The 18635-nt window shown below is 42.3% G+C and overlaps 1 protein-coding gene across 2 annotated transcripts in view; it reads left to right on the top strand.

Annotated features, from left to right (window-relative positions):
* Positions 1 to 18635, top strand: part of LOC100014544 (protein regulator of cytokinesis 1-like) — a 43279-nt gene that overhangs the window by 12080 nt on the left and 12564 nt on the right. For both annotated transcript variants that reach the window (XM_056806209.1, XM_007479303.3), the window contains 6 exons: positions 392 to 541; positions 1315 to 1462; positions 11152 to 11288; positions 13709 to 13804; positions 15019 to 15165; positions 16524 to 16634. In XM_056806209.1, coding sequence (XP_056662187.1) covers positions 392 to 541; positions 1315 to 1462; positions 11152 to 11288; positions 13709 to 13804; positions 15019 to 15165; positions 16524 to 16634 — 789 coding nt within the window. The remainder of the gene's footprint in view (positions 1 to 391; positions 542 to 1314; positions 1463 to 11151; positions 11289 to 13708; positions 13805 to 15018; positions 15166 to 16523; positions 16635 to 18635) is intronic.

Here is an 18635-nt window from a genome sequence, read left to right as displayed (position 1 = left end):
AGAGTGTATAGATACTTATAAGCTAGATTGGGAGCTTCTTGAAGGCAGTAACCATCTTTTGCCTTCTTTTGTATCCTTGGGGCCTGACACATCATAGGGTGCTTTATAAATGTTTAATGATTTGATTGATTTCCTTAATCTAGTGTGGTAAGAGTTTCAGGTCTGTGATGCTGAGATTCTATACTATGGCATCCCCCCAAAATGATGATTTCTGGATATTGTAAATAAAAACACAACTTCCAGTTTTAATGCAAAGATTCATTTTATTCTCCTCTCCTTCCAAGCAGTTGTGTTTGAAGCATCTTCTTTGGGAAGGCGAATGACTTGCTGTGAAATAGCCTTTTTTTAAATTTTATTCCATTCTTTCTTTCTTTTTTTTTTTAAACGGCAGTTAGAGACGCTGAGAACTGAGAATGAGATTGTGTGTGAAGAACTACATTTTCAAATCCAAAAGCTCTGGGACATCTTGCAAGTTCCTTATGAGGAGAGAAAAGCCCTGGCTACACTCATGACTAGATCAGTGGCCAAGAGGAGAAAAGCAGTAAGGAAACACAGTAGGCATTAATATCACTGGCTGGGAAGTCAGTGGCTTTTGGCTCTTGGGACACACCTTCAAACTTGCTTTATTCCATGCCTGGGATGCCCTCCCACCTCTCCTCCCTAGTTTCCATTGAAATTTGACTCCAGTGTTCCCTTCTACTTGAAATCTTCCCTGATTTCCCCCACCTACTAGGGTATTGACGCTACCCTCTTTACGTTCTGGTTATTTTGTATATGATTACATACATGCTATTTCCCATGATAGAATATAAGCTTCTTGAAGGCAGAGACTGTTTCTTTTTGTCTTTGGTATGATACCTGGCACAAGTAGGTACTTAACAAATGTTTTTATATTGATTGATTGGGCCTGCAGTTGGAGTCTATAACAGTTGCTTTTTATTAAACATCTTTCCAATGAAAGCTATTTTAAATAGTCCTGGTTCCTTAATTCCAGTTTGCAAGACATCTTTTGGTGGTGGGAGTTCCTTTTCTATGGCTTTACTTTTGAAAGCCATTGTGGAAAGAGGTTTAAGTCATTAATATTTAGAAATATGAACCAATGTTCCATTACTGTGCACTCTGCCCATTGGTCAATAAACTGATGTCCAGCAAACGCATCCTATAGGAAAGAAGATTTTTTCTGAGTACCTTAAACTAGGGCTCTGTCTAGCCCATTAAAGGGAGAAAAAAAATGTAGCAGAGCTCAAGTGAATGTTTAGATGTCCCAGAGAAGAAGAATAAACCCTTTTGGATGCTTCTTTCCCCTTTTGGCAGCTTCAATCAGAAGTAGATCGGTTGGAAAAGCTACGGATTCAGAACCTGAAAAAAGTGATTGAACCAATCCGAAAAGAGCTGGCTCTGTATTGGGGAAAGTGCTTCTACAGCCAGGAGCAGAGAGACGCCTTTACCCCCTACTATGATGGTTGGTATGAGAGATGTCGATGCAGCCCTTTAGATAAACCTGTGTTTGTATTATCCTGTTTTATTCCTTTCCCTTCCCTTCCATTTCTTTTTTAGGAGAGACAAAACATAAAAGACATAGTCCCTGGACTCAAGAAACTTTGCTTAATATTTTATATTAAGCTTGTGGTCTCCAAAGACCCCTCTTCCCTTTTTTAAAACCCTGCAATGATTAAAATTAATATTCAATAACTAAGTATTATATTTTAAAAGTTTTATTAATAACTAAAGTAAAAAAAACTACCTAAACCATCCAGCCCTCTAGTGAAAAGAAAAAGAGTGAGAGGGAGGAGCTACAGAACCTATAACCAATAGGAGAAGACACAAACGAGGACAAAGGGAAAAGGATTCTAGGTAATACAGAAAGGAATTTTGGGTAATGTAGTCTTAGGGTTCAAGAATTTCTAACTATACAAGCCTTACCTTCCACCTTAGAATCAATACTTTGTATTTATTCCAAGGCAGAAGAGTGGTAAGGGCTAGGCCATGGGGGTTAAGTGACTTGCCCAGGTCACACAGCTGGAAAGTGTCTGAGGCCACATTTGAAATTAGGACCTCTTATCTCTAAGCCTGGTTTTCAATCCACTGAGCCACTCAACTGCCCCCACCCTCTTCCCTTTCTTGAAAGCCAAGTTTTATCATCCTGTAATTTTTTGTTGGTCTTTTTTGAACATGAAATATAAGTCTTCACATTTCTCACTTTACAGTTTTACCTTCTTGGTTTAAATCCAAAGTCATTGTTTCTTTGAGAGTATTTTATTTTATTTTATTTTATTTTATTTTTTTTAAGACCCTTACCTTCCTTCTTGGAATCAATACTGTGTATTGGCTCCAAGGTAGAAGAGTGGTAATGGGAATTAAGTGACTTGCCCAGGGTCACACAGCCGGGAAGTGTCTAAGGCTCTTTGAGAGTATTTTAAATCTTGATTCTTTCATCTATCATATTAGATATGTTAATATTAGTCACCCTTTCATATTAGTACCATCTCTAGATTTTTTTTATAATCATACCTTCTATGAATGGTAATAGGGCCAAGGCCAAAGCTCTGAAGCACATTTGTAGTTGGAGATGGAGATAGAGACATATGGAGACAGAGGGAGAGAATTTTGTCCTGTATAGTGAAACTTGGATCTGGGCGGCATCTTGAGCTCCTTTTGTTCTTTGAAATAATACATTCCTTCCTCCTAGTGGATGCAGAATAATTGTCTTACATTATTTGAATGTTCCTTCCTCTGTATTTGGAGGTCTTTCTTCTGAAGACTTGCAGAACTTGTTTCTGAATTGAATTATTAAATTTAACCACAGTGTCTTGGAGTTTGTAGGTTTGGGTTTTTTTCCTGGAGGTGTGATCTGTGAATTCTTTTAATTGGATTTCATTTTCTACGTTTAGAAGTTCTGTGTAGTTCTCCTCTATTATTTCCTTCATTATGGTGTCTTTTGTCCTGTTGTGTTCTTCTGGGAGACCTATAATGCTTAAATTGTCTTCATGTAGCCTATCTTCAAAGATATTCAGTATGTTTTATTTGCATAATAAGCATATTTTCTTTAAATGCTATTGTTTTTGCTGCTTTTTGTTCTCCTTCAGTTCTCTGTATTTAAATCCCCAGTCTATTGTTCTCTCTTGTTCCTTTGGTAAGACTTGATATTGTGGGTTCAGGTTTTTTCCGTGAATTATCTTTGTTCTGCAAGCCATACATTCTGCTCTCCTCATTTTCCTTTCTCTTTTAAGCCACTGGGGAACAGCATCTTGTAGTCCCACGGTCTCCTCAAATTCCACATGGTCCTCTTGAATCATTGCGTCGATTCATTTTTAGTCATTCCTCAGTATTCCTAGGTTCCTGATTTTGTTTACTAGGTCCAGCGGCCCTATTTCCTTCCATTGTTATTTCTACTGATTTATCTGTTGATCTATGAGGTTTTTGAGTTTTTTTCTTCCTGAAATCTTTGGTACCATCAGCCTTTTTCTCCCCTTATTTTCCTTATTGTCCGCTCCAGACTGTCCTCCAATTGTGGTTTCCTTGGGGACGGGATCTCAAGACGTGGTAGTCTCCTCCCACAAAGAGCATGGGATAGCTAAGCTCACCAGCCTCTGCCAAAGTGACTTTTGGGTGGGCAGAAGTAGCTCCAACTGGACGCTGTGACCTTTCCCTCAGACTTATTGCAGATTCCTGCCCAGCTCCCCACTAAGACAGTGATGGGTCCTGGTGACCTGGCCCACTTTCTCTGTTCCCAAGTTCTCTGGCCTGGCTGGCACCAGAAACTCAGAGCTTTGCAGCCCTGGTGCTTCTGGGTGGTAGCCCCAGCAGGCTTTTACTGTTGAAGGGCAGAGGACAAGCTGATAGTCAAAGTCCAGGAAAACTTCTGCAGCCTGGAGCTGGGGCTCCTACAGCCCTGGAACGAGGGAGTGGGGACCGGGGTGCTGGGGTGGATTTCGACATGTCAAGTGCCGCCTCACTGCTGATCCCATGGGAGGCAAGAGAGGGGTGCTAAGTGGGCTCAGAGCATTAGTTCCTGGGTTTTGGGGGGATTTTTAAAAACTTTTTTTGAAACATATGATCGATCATGTGGTATATGACTGGGGATTTTTTATTTTAGATGATCACTTTATTGCAAATATTAATTATATGGAAATAGGTTTTGAATAATGATACATATATAACCCAGTGGAATTGCTCATCAGCTGGGGGGAGGGGAGGAAAAAGGGGAGGGAAAGAACAGGAATCATGTATCTATGAGAAAATATTCTAAATAAATTAAAGTACAAAAAAACCCCACTTTTTTTTTTTCATTCTGAGCATCTTAGATCATGAAAACAATGAAAGTTGCTTTCTCTTTGGTACATAATTTCTGTTTTGGATTTTTAAGAGATCATGGGAAATCAGAGAAAACTACTCTCCCATCTTATTGTTTATATGGCTTAGAAGACCTAGTAGCTATTTTCTTTTTTTAAACCTTTACCTTCCATCTTGGAATCAATACTGTGTATTGGTTCCAAGGCAGAAGAGCAGTAAGGGCTGGGCAATGGGGGTCAAGTGACTTGTCCAGGGTCACACAGCTGGGAAGTGTCTGAGGCCACATTTGGACCCAGGACCTCCCTGCCTCTAGGCCTGGCTTTCAATCCACTGAGCCACTCAGTTGCTCCCCTATTATTGTTATTTATAACAATTTGGTGATAAGGTAGATGGGAAGTGGTGAAAAGAGGCAGGTCTACTAGATTATAGTAACTGCTTAGTAAAAAGTTTAAGAGGAGTTAGCCTAGGATGGTGGCAATAGAAATAGAAAGGAAGTGATAGCTACAAGAAACATTTTAGAGGAAGAATTAGTAGGATTTGACAACTGAGAGAAGAGAGAAAAATGGCTTTGAAGTCTTAAGCCTACGTGATATCATTGATAGAAATAGGGGGAAAAATTGGGAGTGAGAGGCTTAATTTTAGTAGGAAAGATGCTCAGTTCTGAATGTCCTAAATCAGTGGCAGGACATTGAAGTGGAGATGCCCCAGGAGGCAATTGTGGATTTGGGATTCGGATTCGAGCTGGGCTTCCCTCCAGAAGAATGTAAATTGTTTGAAAGAAGAGACTTTTTCCTTCCCAGTGCCTGGCATCTTTCCTGGCGTAGAATTGGTGCTAATAAATATTGGAAGGCCATTGAATGTAGTTTTGAGAGTCAGTTAGGTTGATCATAGTTGGAGCTGACTGGATTGGTTTTCCAGGGGGAAATTATAGCCATGGTATTACTACCTGCTTGTCTGTCTAGGAGTATGTCATAGATGTTGATAAGGAAATAGTATTCATAATAGCTAGCATTTATATAAGGCTTTAAAGATTGCAAATCCCTCTATGTATGTTATGTCATATAACCCTGTGAGGTCGATTGTATTACATTATCCTCATTTTACAGATGAGAAAACAGACTGAGAGAGCTTAAGTGACTAACTTCGGGATACATAGTGTGGGAGTAGTGGTAGTCTCTCGGTGATCGAGAATGACTATTGTCTTTGTGCAGTTTCATCTACGATGTACCCTCGTGTGGCTTTGGAGTCCAAAGGCTGAGGCGCACAGTGTGTGGTACATGGGGCCTGGGACGCCAGTTGTTACGGGAGGTGCGGTTGTGGCCTGGTGTTGGCGTTCACGCGCAACGGCAAGACGTCGACGTCACTCATCTTCAAAGGTGGTGGCGGCATGGTTGATGTGGATTCACCAGCTGCTTCTGACAGAGGCAGCGAGTTCTAGTTGCTTTGGTGTAATGCCAGCCCACTTCAAGTTGGACTTTAGCTGATCCTTGAATCTTTTCTTTGGTCGGCCTTGTTTCCTGAGTCCAGCTGACAGTTCACCATAGAATGCCTGTCTTGGTATTCGCTGTGGGTCCATGCGGATGACGTGTCCAGACCATCGTAGCTGGGCTTTGAGGACCAGGACTTCGATGCTGGTGGAGCTGGCTCTGTCGAGGACTTCCTGGTTGGTGATTCGGTCCTGTCATCGGATCCTCATGATTGACCAGAGGGAGCGTTGGTGGAATTGCTCCAACTGCTTCATGTGCTTCCGGTACAGTGTCCATGTCTCACAACCGTACAGGAGCTAGCTGAGGACCACTGCATTATACACTTTGAGCTTCGTCGCAGTGCTTACACCGCTGTGTTGGAGGACTTTGGAGCACAGCCGCCCGAGTGCCTGGCTGGCCTTTTGGATCCTGGCATTGATCTCGTGGTCTAGGGACCCGTCATTGGCGATGGTGCTGCCCAGGTACTTGAAAGTGTTGACGTTAGAAAGCTGCGTGCCGTCGATTGTAATGCACGGCTGGTTCGTTGGCCTCCCTGGTGCAGGTTGGAACAGCACCTCTGTTTTGCTGAGGCTGATAGTCAGGCCAAACAGTTTTGTTGCAGTGGAGAACCTGTCCACAATGGTTTGGAGATGGTTTTCTTGGTGGGCCATGAGAGCACAGTCATCTGCAAAGAGAGCTTCCAGGATGAGTCTCTCTGTTGTCTTTGTTTTTGCAGTCAGGCGGCAAAGGTCGAATAGTGAGCCATCCAGTCGGTATTTGATGTAGACGCCCAGGTCTAGATCCATCACAGCATGTCTTAATACTTGGGTGAAGTATAGGTTGAATAGCACCAGAGCAAGGACACAGCCTTGTTTCATGCCATTGGAGTTTGATGAATTTTGCCGGGCAACCGAGCTTGCTAAGGATCACCCACAATGCATCCTTGTTCGCTGTGTTGAATGTCTTCGTCAGGTCTGTGAAGACAATGTAGAGATTCAGGTTCTGCTCAAGGCATTTTTCCTGCATTTGCCTCACCGTGAAGACCATGTCGATGGTGCTGCAATCTGGTCGGAAGCCACATTGTGATTCAGGCAGGTTCTGCTCTGAAACAGATGACAGGAGTCTATTGAGTATAACACGGGCGAGGATCTTTCCAGCAGTGGAGAGTAGTGAGATGCCTCTGTAGTTGTCACAGGCAGCTCGTGCACCTTTGTTCTTGTATAGGGCTATGATGGAGGCATCTCTGAGTTCTGGGGGCATGTCTTCTTCCCATATGCTGGTCAGCACTATGTGGAATGCCTGAAGCATCTTTCCATTTAAGGCCTTGTACACCTCGGTTGGGATCCCGTCTTTACTGGGTGCCTTGCCTGCACTCATTTGTTTAATGGCTTTTTGGACTTCCTCTATTGAAGGAGGGATGTCAAGTTGTTCAATGGTGCGGTTTTGGGGGATCTGGTCAAAGGCGCTTTGGTCGACTGAAGAAGGTTGGTTGAGAAGCTGACTGAAATGTTCTTTCCACCTGTTGCTGATGCCTTTTTTATCTTTTATGAGAGTGTCACCATCAGAAGATAGCAAGGGAGTGGTGGTGGGTTTTGATGGCCCATAGACAATCTTGAGGGCACTGAAAAATTGTTTGTAGTTTTTCATATCAACAAAGCGCTGGATTTCTTCTGCCTTTTTTTCCCACCATTGGTCTTGCATATTCCTGATCTCACACTGCGCCGTGGCTTGGAGAGACTTGAATCTGTCCTTTTTAGGAGCAGAGTTTGTGTTATTTTGCCACTCCATAAAGGCTTTGTTCTTTTTGCTCAATAGGTCTTCAATAGCAGTGTTGTTCTCGTCGAACCCAGTCCTGGTGGTTGCGTTGTTTGGGGCCTAGGACTGCCTTTGATGTTTCCTTCACTGCGTCTCTGAACTGGTTCCATTTCTTGGTTGAGCTTCCAGTGAGTGGTCCCTTGACAAACAGCTTGTCGTCCAGGCATGACTGGAATGTTTGCAAATAAGATGGATCTCTAAGACGACTCACGTTGTAAAATGCGCGAACTGTCTGGGCGCGTTTTGGATGTTGAGGCGCAATGAGCATTTGAAGAGTCGTTCTAACCAATCGGTCTGTCTAGCATTCAGCTCCTCTCATGGCTCTGGTGATCTGTACATCCTGGATGTCTCACCGGCTTACAATGATGTAGTCAATGAGATGCCACTGTTTTGATCGTGGGTACATCCACATTGTTTTATATTTGTTCGCCATTCTGAACACAGTATTCGTGATGGTGAGTTTGAACTCTGAGCATTTGCTGAGTAGCAGTAGGCCGTTGTTGTTCATTTTGCCCACGCCGTGTTTGCCGAGCACTCCTTTCCATCTTTCCATCTTTTGTGGTCCTGGCCAACACAGGCGTTGAAGTAGTATCAGCTTGTCATTTGTGGGCACTGAGTGCAGGACGGCACTCAGGTCAGAGTAGAACTGCTCGATGGTCTCCTCTGTGCTGGTCAGTGTTGGGGCATATGCGCTGATGATTGTGGCATACCGGTCTTTGCTGAGAGGCAAACGGATCTTCATGAGCCTCTCGCTGATGCCCACAGGCAAGTCTGGCAGCTGTTTGAGCAAACTGGTCTTGATAGCCAGGCCAACACCGTGGATTCTGTCTTCATTTGTGGCTCTACCTTTCCAGAAGAAGGTGTATCCAGTGGTGGGTTCGCTGAGTGATCCCTCTTCTGGTAAGCGTGTTTTGCTTAAGGCTGCGATGTTGATGTTATATCGCGCCAGTTCTTTACCGATTAGAGCTGTTCTTCTCTCAGGTCTTGGGGTATTCTCTCTGTCAAGTAATGTCCTGATGTTCCATGCTCCTAGTAGGAGTTTCTTTGTATTTTGTTTCTTTTGATTTTGACCGCTTAAAGGGATGACCTGCCAGCCGCGGTGTGCTGACCGGGTGTTTGTAGGGCAGGCAATGTTTGGGACACCATTTCTAGTCCCCTCCCTTGATTAGGGTGAGCAGTGCTGTCCTAGAGAGGGCTGCTCAGTCGCCCAGGATGCTGCCGAACTTCTCTGCTGCCCTACAGGGACCCCTGGTCCGTGGGTGGCCTACATGCAGGATCGTGACTACAACTGCCAGTGGTCACCTCCACCTGTTGTGTCACCACTCCCCCATCGCCGCAGGTCTTGAAGAGGGTGGATGGGGTTAGGATAGATGAGTGTGCACAAAGATACTTGTGCGTGAAAGAGATTTAAGTGGAAAAGGCGATGCACAGAGACAATCCCACTCTCTCGGCATTGGAAGCCTGGGTCCAGGGGCACGAAAAATCATTACACCTGGAGACTTCCTTAGCTGCATTGGATGGCCGTGTTGTCCTTTGTGCTCTAACATGCCCTAAGCACTCCACAGTGCTTTGCTGCGTTGCCCTCTCAGCCGTTGAACCCTCTTATTGGTTTCTTCCGCCTGTTCCGCCAAAGCAGTCTTCACATGCTGGGTGAGCAAAGCCCTGGTTCACCAGGGATCGACGACCCGATGGCTACCCTCACAAGGTTTAGCCAGCCTGTCGAAGCCGTTGCCCGGGGTGTGGCCGCTGCCGCATGCTAGTAGCTACTGGGAGCCACAAGTGAGAGCTGGGTGTCAGGTGAGGGTCAGAGGCTGGAGAGCTGCCCTAGGAGGGCACAACAAGCCCTCCATACCAGAGATACTACCCCTCCCTGAACAGAGTAAAAATGAATAAATACTCCTAGTATTTAAAAAGATATAGGATTTTTAATACTAAATCAAAAGAGAGGGAAAAGAAAAAAGGTTCTTTCAGTCAAGCGAGTAAAGCAAGCCAAAGACTCAAACCTGCAGCACTTGACCAAAAGCACAAGCTCCAAAAAAAGAGTCCCACAGCGTGGGTTTTAGCCAAATTTATCTCCTAAGCATCCATATGTAAAACAAGGATGTAACTTAAAAGGATGCTGGGAATGTAGCTCAGGTGTTACAGATTTTCCATCTGCACACTAGTAAGTCTTGTGGGTAGGATTTAATTTCAGGTCTTTCTGACAAGTCCAGTGCTCTGTACGTTATGATAGGTAAAAGTAGAAATCAGAAAGGATCTAGGAATACTTAAGGAGAGGACAGAACAACACTGTTAGCTGGGGAATCAGGGATGATTTCGTGAAAGATCGGGCAGCTGTTCTAAACCTTGACAGAAGAAAAGCATTTCAGTAGGTAGAAATGAGGAAGAAAATGCATTTCAGTGATGAGAAACAACCTATACCAATGTACAGGGGTGTGAGTTCAGGCCTGAAGATTATCTAAAAATCAAATTTATTTGGACTGTAAGATTCATTAAGGGAAATAATATGTAATGAGGATAAAAAAGTAGGTTGGAGCCAAAATGAGGAAGCCCTCAAATCCTAGGTTAAAGAGCTTGTTTTATCTTCAACAGAGAACTAGAGGAGGCTTGGAGGCATTGGCCGGGTAGCCCCAGAACTGTGCATTAGGAAGATTATTTTGGCAGCTGACTGAAAGATAGATTGGGAAAGGGAAGAGGCTGCTAGCAGGGATACCAGATATGAAGCTAATAGAATATTTCATTCAGGAGGTGAGAGGAGCCTGAACGAGGGTGGAGAGAATGGGGTAGATGCAAAAGATGCATTGAGTCGGTGTGCAAAATCTGGGGTTCAGCAAAATTTTGTACAATTGCTAGAAAAGCGCCAGGGATGACACCCTCATTAATGTCCATAGTTACAGAAATACAGCATGACTTTAAGGTCATTAGTGGCAGTCTACTCCCTGGGCTGATGGTGGTGTTACTTCATTAAAATATGTATGCCTCCTGTATCTATCACTGCTTTTTCCTCATGCCTTTCTGGGTTTTTCTATCTTTTTGTCCCATAAGAAGCCAAATATGAGAAAATAAGTGAACAATTAATGTGAATTTAACCATAGTCTTAAAAGATTTTACTTTAAAAAATGAACAAAAATCCAAATTTTATATGAAAAATGAGTAGCTTATCTTTATAGAGATCCTTTTTTTTTTTTAAACCCTTACCTTCTGTCTTGGAATCCATACTGTGTTGGTTCCAAGGCAGAAGAGTGGTAAGGGCTAGGCAGTGGGGGTCAAGTGACTTGCCCAGGGTCACACAGCTGGGAAGTGTCTGAGGTCAGATGTGAACCCAGGACCTCCCCTCTCTAGGCCTGGCTCCCAATCCACTGAGCTACCCAGCTGCCCCATCTTTAGAGATGTTAAAGGGTTACTAGAAGTAAATATGTATGAAAATTGAGAATGTATTCTTTCTCATTGGAAAAGTGAGAAGATTACAGGGAAAATGGGGTGATGGGTATGTAAAGGCATTAAAATGTTAATGGAGACAAGTTTGGGCTTTCTCCCCCTCCCTTTCTGTTGGATCCTGACTGCCATGACCATGCAGAAGACTACACGGAGACCTTGCTCCAGCTCCATGATACCGAGGTGGTGCAGTTGAAACATTACTACGAGGTGCACAGGGAGCTCTTTGAAGGCATCCAGAAGTGGGAAGAAAATTGGAAACTTTTCTTGGAGTTTGAGGTATTTCCAGGATGAGAAGAAGGCAGGGGGGAAAGGCAGCCCAGGAAATAGAGATGGGGAATGAGATGAAGAAATTCCTTTCAAGAAAGCAGGCCAACTTCTCTGCAACATATAGGTTTAGAGAATTGGGCAATGAGAGGTCACGTTCATTGTCCACAATCACCCAGCCAGTATGTGACAGGATTCCAGATCTTTCTGCCTCTGAGGCGTCGGGGATGTCAAACTGCCCTGGGCATAGTTGTATAGCTTTGGCTGTACAAGATCTCCGAAACCCGGGATATAAATATTGTTCAGGGGTTCACTGATAGAATAGGTCCTGAGCAACAGTTTTGGCAACCTTATTTAGGTCTTGAATTGGGTATAGTAAAATAATGGGTAAAACCTATAATTATAACAAAATAACAGTTTATTTTAAGGTAAGGGGGAAAAGGGAAGGGAATTGGGAAGATCTTTTTCTAAACCCAAAACCAAATGGCTAAACTCCACTATCTAATAATTTTCACTACTTACAAATGTCGCTAACTACAACAATTAAATTACCCCCCTCTCCTCCCCCCCCCATTATAAATTTGGGAAGACTTGGTTACAGGAACAAGAGCCAAAAGGGAGATCTCGCTGACAGATGGTGTCAGCAGCTATTGCAGAACTATCTCAGCCTACACAGGTTTCACAGGACCAGGTTAGACCAAAAGAAAGCCACAGGAAGAGAGTATAACTATCTCACTAGGTCCATCCTAGAAGAGTAGAAAATCCTCAACCTCCTGCTTCCTTCACTGTTAGGAAAAGCAACAGCCTCTCCCTCCCCAACGTTCTGGAACCTTCCTGCCCTGAAGGACCTCCTGCTCCTGCCTTGTAGGACTTCCTTCTCCTGCTTTGCAGTAAAGAACTAATCCTGTATCCTTACAACAGTCTCAGTTCTACATAATCCCTATGTAGTCTTATATAGGCAGGATGAACACAATGGAATTTTGTAGAAGGTAGAAAGGGAGGGGAAAGATCTATATGTCAAAGAATAGGTAGCAGAAGGAGATTTATGTTAGATTAAATAAGTCAGTAAACACTAGGGAATATGGTTGGAATTTGCAGACTAACCATTAACACTGGAGTCATATTTAGCTACAGGATGTGCTAATCTCGGGTAAATAGAGGTAATAAAGCTTGGGCCAGACATTCTTTTATTGCTAGCAAGTTAATGGCTGGAGCTATAGTTAGATGTCTCAGTTTTGATTTTTGCATCCTAACTAGCTACATATTTTGCTGTCTTGAAGCAAATGGCAGTAATATTAGCCAGAAAAATTTTCTTATGATACTTTGCCACCCAAGATTCCCAGTTTTCCTAAATTGCTTTTTTTTCCCCTCCCAGTGACATCTCATAAAACTGCCTGAGTATCAGTTTACGGTTGGGATCTATTTGGAGTCTTTTGCAGGTAGTATAGCTTTAATGTAGAGAGAAATCTCAAATAAAATGTGGCTGAAGATAGAAATGCTAGTCAAACAACCTTGGAAGCATAGATTAAAAAAAAAAAGCAATAAAAATTCAAGTTCCAATGTGTTTTTTAGTTGCATGAGATTAAGAAATAAAAGGCTCTGTTGTAGCATCATAGGAACTTCATAGAAACAGTGAAGGGTTGTGGGTTTTCATTCCTTTGCACAGTGTTGGGAATGAACCAGGACTTTTAAGTTTAGCATCCGAACATTTCTGGTCAATGACAGGGACATCTTTTGCTATGAGTTGCACGGTCCTGTAGTAACATGTAACAACTCTTGTTGGGTTTTGAATCAGAGCCAGACAGACAGGTAATTGTTAGGCACTTGCTATGTGCGAAGCACTGTGCTAAAATCTGGGGATACAAAGAGACAAAATTCATTTCTCCCCTCAAAAAAAAAATCACAACTATCTCTGCCCTCAGGGAGATGACATTTCAGTGAGAGAGACATGCAAATATTTATACATACACATATATGTGTGTGTATATATACACACACACTAACTGGGAAGTAGGGAAGTCATCTGCAGCCCAGGGGACCAGAGACGACCACGTTCAAAAGGTGACTTTTGAACTGAATTCTGATGGAAGCCAGTGATTCTAAGAGGTGAGGAAGGAGAGCATTCCAGGCCTGAGCAGTCAAAAAAATGTAAGCAAAGAAGTCAGAAGAGGGGGATCCCTTATCATTATCTCTGTTAATTCTCTGGTTTGTCAGATGGCCAGACTTCCAAATAGCTTTTCAATTTTTTGTTTATTCTTTTTAATAGTGGATTTCATTTTTGTCATAAGTGAGCCTTAGAATGGGGAAGAAACATCAGACTTCCTTTTTAGTTCCTTCTGTGTATACCTCTTAGAGATTAAGGAATTTCCAAGGAACTAACTCTTGCTATGCTGTGAATACTGGCTCTAATTGAAGTGTCATTGTCTTTGCAGAGGAAAGCTTCGGATCCAAGTCGTTTTATAAATCGTGGTGGAAATCTCCTGAAGGAGGAAAGACAAAGAGCCAGGCTTCAAAAAACTTTCCTCAAGGTAGTGTCATGTCTTTGGCTGGTTGGTCCCTAATTCCAGAAAATAATACTCTTTAACTAATGTCTGCCTTAGAATAACCTAATGCTGATGAACGTTTGGAGCCTGGGGTGGAATTTCTCTGCCTTGCTCAGGGACGAATCTTCTCACCTTTGTGAGGGCCTTGGGTTTACTTATTTTGTCTAATTTACATAAATAATTTCCATCCAGGCTTCTGGTTGTCAATTGGATTTAAGGGCTGTATCTTGAGGAACTCAGTCTAATGGGGGAGACCATATGCAAACAGTCGTGTGCAAATGAGATCTGTGATTTCAGAGGGCAGAACATGAGCATTAAGGAGGACCAGAGAGAAAAGGCTTTTTGCAAAAGCTGGTATTTTAACTAAAACTTGAAGAAAGCCAGCAAAGCCATGAAGTGAGATAGGGAAGAAGAGCATTCCAGGAAACCGAGCACGACCAGTGGATATGCATAGTTGTAAGCCAGAATGTTTTATGTGACACCAGCAAGTGTTGCTGGATCATAAAATGCATGGAGGGGAATAAGACATAAAAAGATTCAAAAGGAAGGAAGGACTTAAAAAGCCAAACAGGATTTTACATTTTATTTTGTAGTTAATAGTCATTTGAATAATAGAGAGTGATATAGAATCAAATTTAAGGAAAACTTTGATAGATGAGTGGAAGATGGACTTCAGTGGAGAGAGATTTGATTTGGGTACAGACATTCCAAAACCAATAAGTTTTGAACATGGTGACATTTTCCTCTACAAAATATTAATTGTGAAATTATGCATATATCAAAAAGAGTTGTGTACATCTTTGGGAGGGAGATATTAAGATGGGATCTTTAGCTCCAAAGATCCCTAATCCCTCTTTTTTTTTTTTAAATCTATGCTCCCAAGATCCTTGGATTAGCATGTCTATTTCTAGCTACTTTTTAAACCTCAAAGTTTATTTCAATTGCTAAAAAGTTCCCACGTTGACGGTCCATGCTGGGAACTTTTCAGAAAAAGTGAAGGGTTGTGGGTTTTCATTCCTTTGAAATGTGTTATGGATGAATCAGGTCTTTAAGTTTAGGGTCTGAACGGTCCAGTCACTGACAGGGCCATCCTTTGCTATGAGTTCCATGTTCCTGCTAGAGATACCCCAGGGAAGCGCCTGACAAAGGCCTCTGGAATTTTCATTGTGTCAGAGTTAGTCTCTTTATTTTGGCCCCAGTTGGAAGAGGAGTTGAAAGCACAGATTGACCTGTGGGAACAAGAGCATTCAAAGACTTTCTTGGTGAATGGGCAGAAATTCATGGAGTATGTGACGGAACAGTGGGAGATGCATCGTTTGGAGAAAGAGAAAGCCAAGCAGGAAAGAGTAAGTCTGAATAAAAACAGGGAAAGAAGAAAAGTAGTAAGGTTTTGTTTGTTTTTTTCAAATAATACACTATATTATAATTTCTACTAGGGACTATGGTGATAAAGAAACCAGCCCAGGCTTGCTTTCAGTTGCTGGTTTTTTTGTTTTTGTTTTTGTTCTGTTTTGTTTTGTTTTTGTCTTAAGGCCTTGATAAGATTTTTTTAAAATACATTTTTATTGATTAGTTTTTAAAATTATTTTCATATATTCATCCCTCCCCAAACTCTTTTCCAAAACTTTCAGTAATGAAAACATTTCAAGGAAAAAAACAACAGGTCAGCAAAACTAACCCACATACTGAAAAAATCTGATATCCCCAATGCAATACAACCATCATACCTCACTTTTGCAAAGATGTGGAGGAAGGTTCCCTTCCTATCTCCTCTTTGAAGTTAACCTTGCTCATAATATTGCAGCATTTAACTTTGATTGCTTGGTGGTGTTCCATTTATATTGCTGAAGTTATCTTGTGTATTGTTTTCCTTCTTACCCTTACTTCACTTTGCATCAGTTTATAGACATTTTTCACACTTTTCCTTCATTTTATCTTTTTTTTTAACCCATATATTCTGCCTTAGAATGGATATCAACTATCATTTCCAAGGCAGAAGAGCAGAAAAAGCTAGGCAATTAGGGTTAAGTGACTTGCTTATACAAGATCACACAGCTAAGAAGTGTCTTGGGCTGAATTCAAACCCAGGATCTCCTTTCTCCATGCCTGCCTCTGTATATTGAGCCACTTGGCTGCTGCAGTATTTATCATTTCTCATAGCACTGTAATATCCATTGAATTCATCATAATTTGTTTAGCTGTTCCTTCATCAAAAGGGATGTTTCTAGTTCTTTGTTACTGAATATTTTGATATCCAATTAAAAAATTTACCTTAATTTTATTTTACCTTAATTTACTTAGATTTAATTTGCCTTAATTACCTAAAAATATCTTAACCATACGTCTTAAAATCAATACTGTGTATTGGTTTCAAGGCAGAAGAGCGGTAACAGCTAGGCAGTGGGGGTTAAGTGACTTGGTCAGGGTGACACAGTTAGGAAGTGTCTGAGGTCAGATTTGACCCCAGGATCTCCCATCTCTGGGTCTGGCTCTTAATCCACTGAGTCACCCAGCTGCCCCCTTGATATCAGATTTTAAAAAATGATCACAATGTCTGGCACACTGTAAGCACCTGATAAATGCTTTATCTATCTATCAATATTATTTCTAGGCCTGCCCTTCAATTCATCTTCCACTCACTCCTATATCATTTCTAACCTTTTTCTGTGTGTGTGATTTTCTGTTTCTTCTGGCTCTCCTTCAGCATTTAAAGAAGAGTCAACAGATAGAAGTTGAAATGTTTTATGGCAGTGCATCTAAAATTCCTAGCAAGAGGGAAGGCCTGGGATCCAAAATGGCAGGCAGAGCTCTCAAGGTAAACAGGGTTTGGGGTGGGTAGGGTTCTTGGCTATTGGACTATAGACAAGGAAAGATTCTTGTTTTTTCTGTGTAGGGTTTGCATTGGTGCTTTGGATCAAAGGTAATGATGAGTGGGCACTTTGTAGCTTCCGTTCAGATAACTTCCAGTTGAGATGCTACATAAAAGAAGCTTAAATTCATCCACATGTTCTCATCATGAACTAGTTCTCCCACACTGCTGTGCCAGATCTTGAAGTCTGGGGAACAGATAGAAAGCAAATAAACTGTAACAGCGATGAATGCCATGGCCGCCGATTTCAGGAACTAATGAGTTGCACTGGGGAGATGGTGGCAACAGCCAAGATTTCTTTCCCCCTGCTACAAGCTGCTGCTGTCAAGGTCCTTCTGGTCCCACACAGCTGAGGGATGTTAGTTAAAAGAAATTGTTTTTCTTTGACAATATTATTGGTGCTCCTTATAATTGCTAATGAATGGTACTTTAACTTGATTAGAAATAGATGAAAGTCTTTGCAGACTTAGTGCTTTTCCTGAAATTCTCAGTTAACTTCTACCAGCTGGGTGCCAGGATAAATTTGGAAATGGCTTTTGTCTCATCATGCTTTATTAATCGATTAGACCCCTGTTTTCCATGATTCTTCTGCTAATCAACCAAGACATTAGGAACATGACCATCTTCCAACTCTTTTGGTCTATTCCATCATCTCTTCACTTAAATCTTTTTTTTGTCTATGCATGTCTATGGGGAATATACATTCCCCAACTGAACTATCTCTTCTATCTTCCTTTCCCTTAAAAAAAATTCAAAAACCCTTAAAAAAAACTGGCAAAGCTATGGATTTGGACCCAGGAAAGACCCGAGTTCCATTTCTACCTGACACCTTTTAGCTGTGTGATCAGTGTCAAGTCACTTAACATCTCTGAGCTTCAGCTGCATCCTCTATAAAATGAGGGGTTTGGACTAAATGACCTCTTAGGTCCTTCATTGGTAATTCTGTGAGCCAGTAATTTTGAAAGCCTAATTTAGGTCTTCATTGACTGGCAAATTTTGGTCAGGTTTTCCTTCCTTGTTTTTGCCAAAAAAATTTTTCCCCAAATCTCCACACTATCTATTTTTATTGTGATATTGAAATCACTTTAAAAGACTGAGATATATTAATTTAAGGTTGCCAAGGAATTCACTTATGTAATTCCAAAATGAAATACTCAAGTCAGCTGCCAAACTTTTATGGTGTTTTAATTACAAACAGGAGGAAGAAAGTATTAGAGGGAGGGAGGGAGACAGAGGGGAAGAGGGGAAAGGAGGAGAGGGATTGAGTGAGAGAGAGATTGAGTGAGGTTGGTTGGTTGGGTGAGTGAGTGAGGTTGGTTGGTTGGGTGAGTGAGTGAGGTTGGTTGGTTGGTTGGGTGAGTGAGTGAGGTTGGTTGGTTGGTTGGGTGAGTGAGTGAGGTTGGTTGGTTGGTTGGGTGAGTGAGTGAGGTTGGTTGGTTGGTTGGGTGAGTGAGTGAGGTTGGTTGGTTGGGTGAGTGAGTGAGTGAGGTTGGTTGGTTGGGTGAGTGAGTGAGGTTGGTTGGTTGGTTGGGTGAGTGAGTGAGGTTGGTTGGTTGGGTGAGTGAGTGAGGTTGGTTGGTTGGTTGGGTGAGTGAGTGAGGTTGGTTGGTTGGTTGGGTGAGTGAGTGAGTGAGGTTGGTTGGTTGGTTGGGTGAGTGAGTGAGTGAGGTTGGTTGGTTGGTTGGGTGAGTGAGTGAGTGAGTGAGGTTGGTTGGTTGGTTGGGTGAGTGAGTGAGTGAGTGAGGTTGGTTGGTTGGTTGGGTGAGTGAGTGAGTGAGTGAGGTTGGTTGGTTGGTTGGGTGAGTGAGTGAGTGAGTGAGGTTGGTTGGTTGAGTGAGTGAGGTTGGTTGGTTGAGTGAGTGAGGTTGGTTGGTTGAGTGAGTGAGGTTGGTTGGTTGGTTGGTTGGTTGAGTGAGTGAGTGAGTGAGGTTGGGTGGGTGGGTGAGT

Source organism: Monodelphis domestica, chromosome 1, assembly GCF_027887165.1.
Source record: "Monodelphis domestica isolate mMonDom1 chromosome 1, mMonDom1.pri, whole genome shotgun sequence".
Taxonomy (NCBI): domain Eukaryota; kingdom Metazoa; phylum Chordata; class Mammalia; order Didelphimorphia; family Didelphidae; genus Monodelphis; species Monodelphis domestica.
Note: the sequence above shows the minus strand (reverse complement) of the source record. Positions and strands in the feature narration are given on the sequence as shown.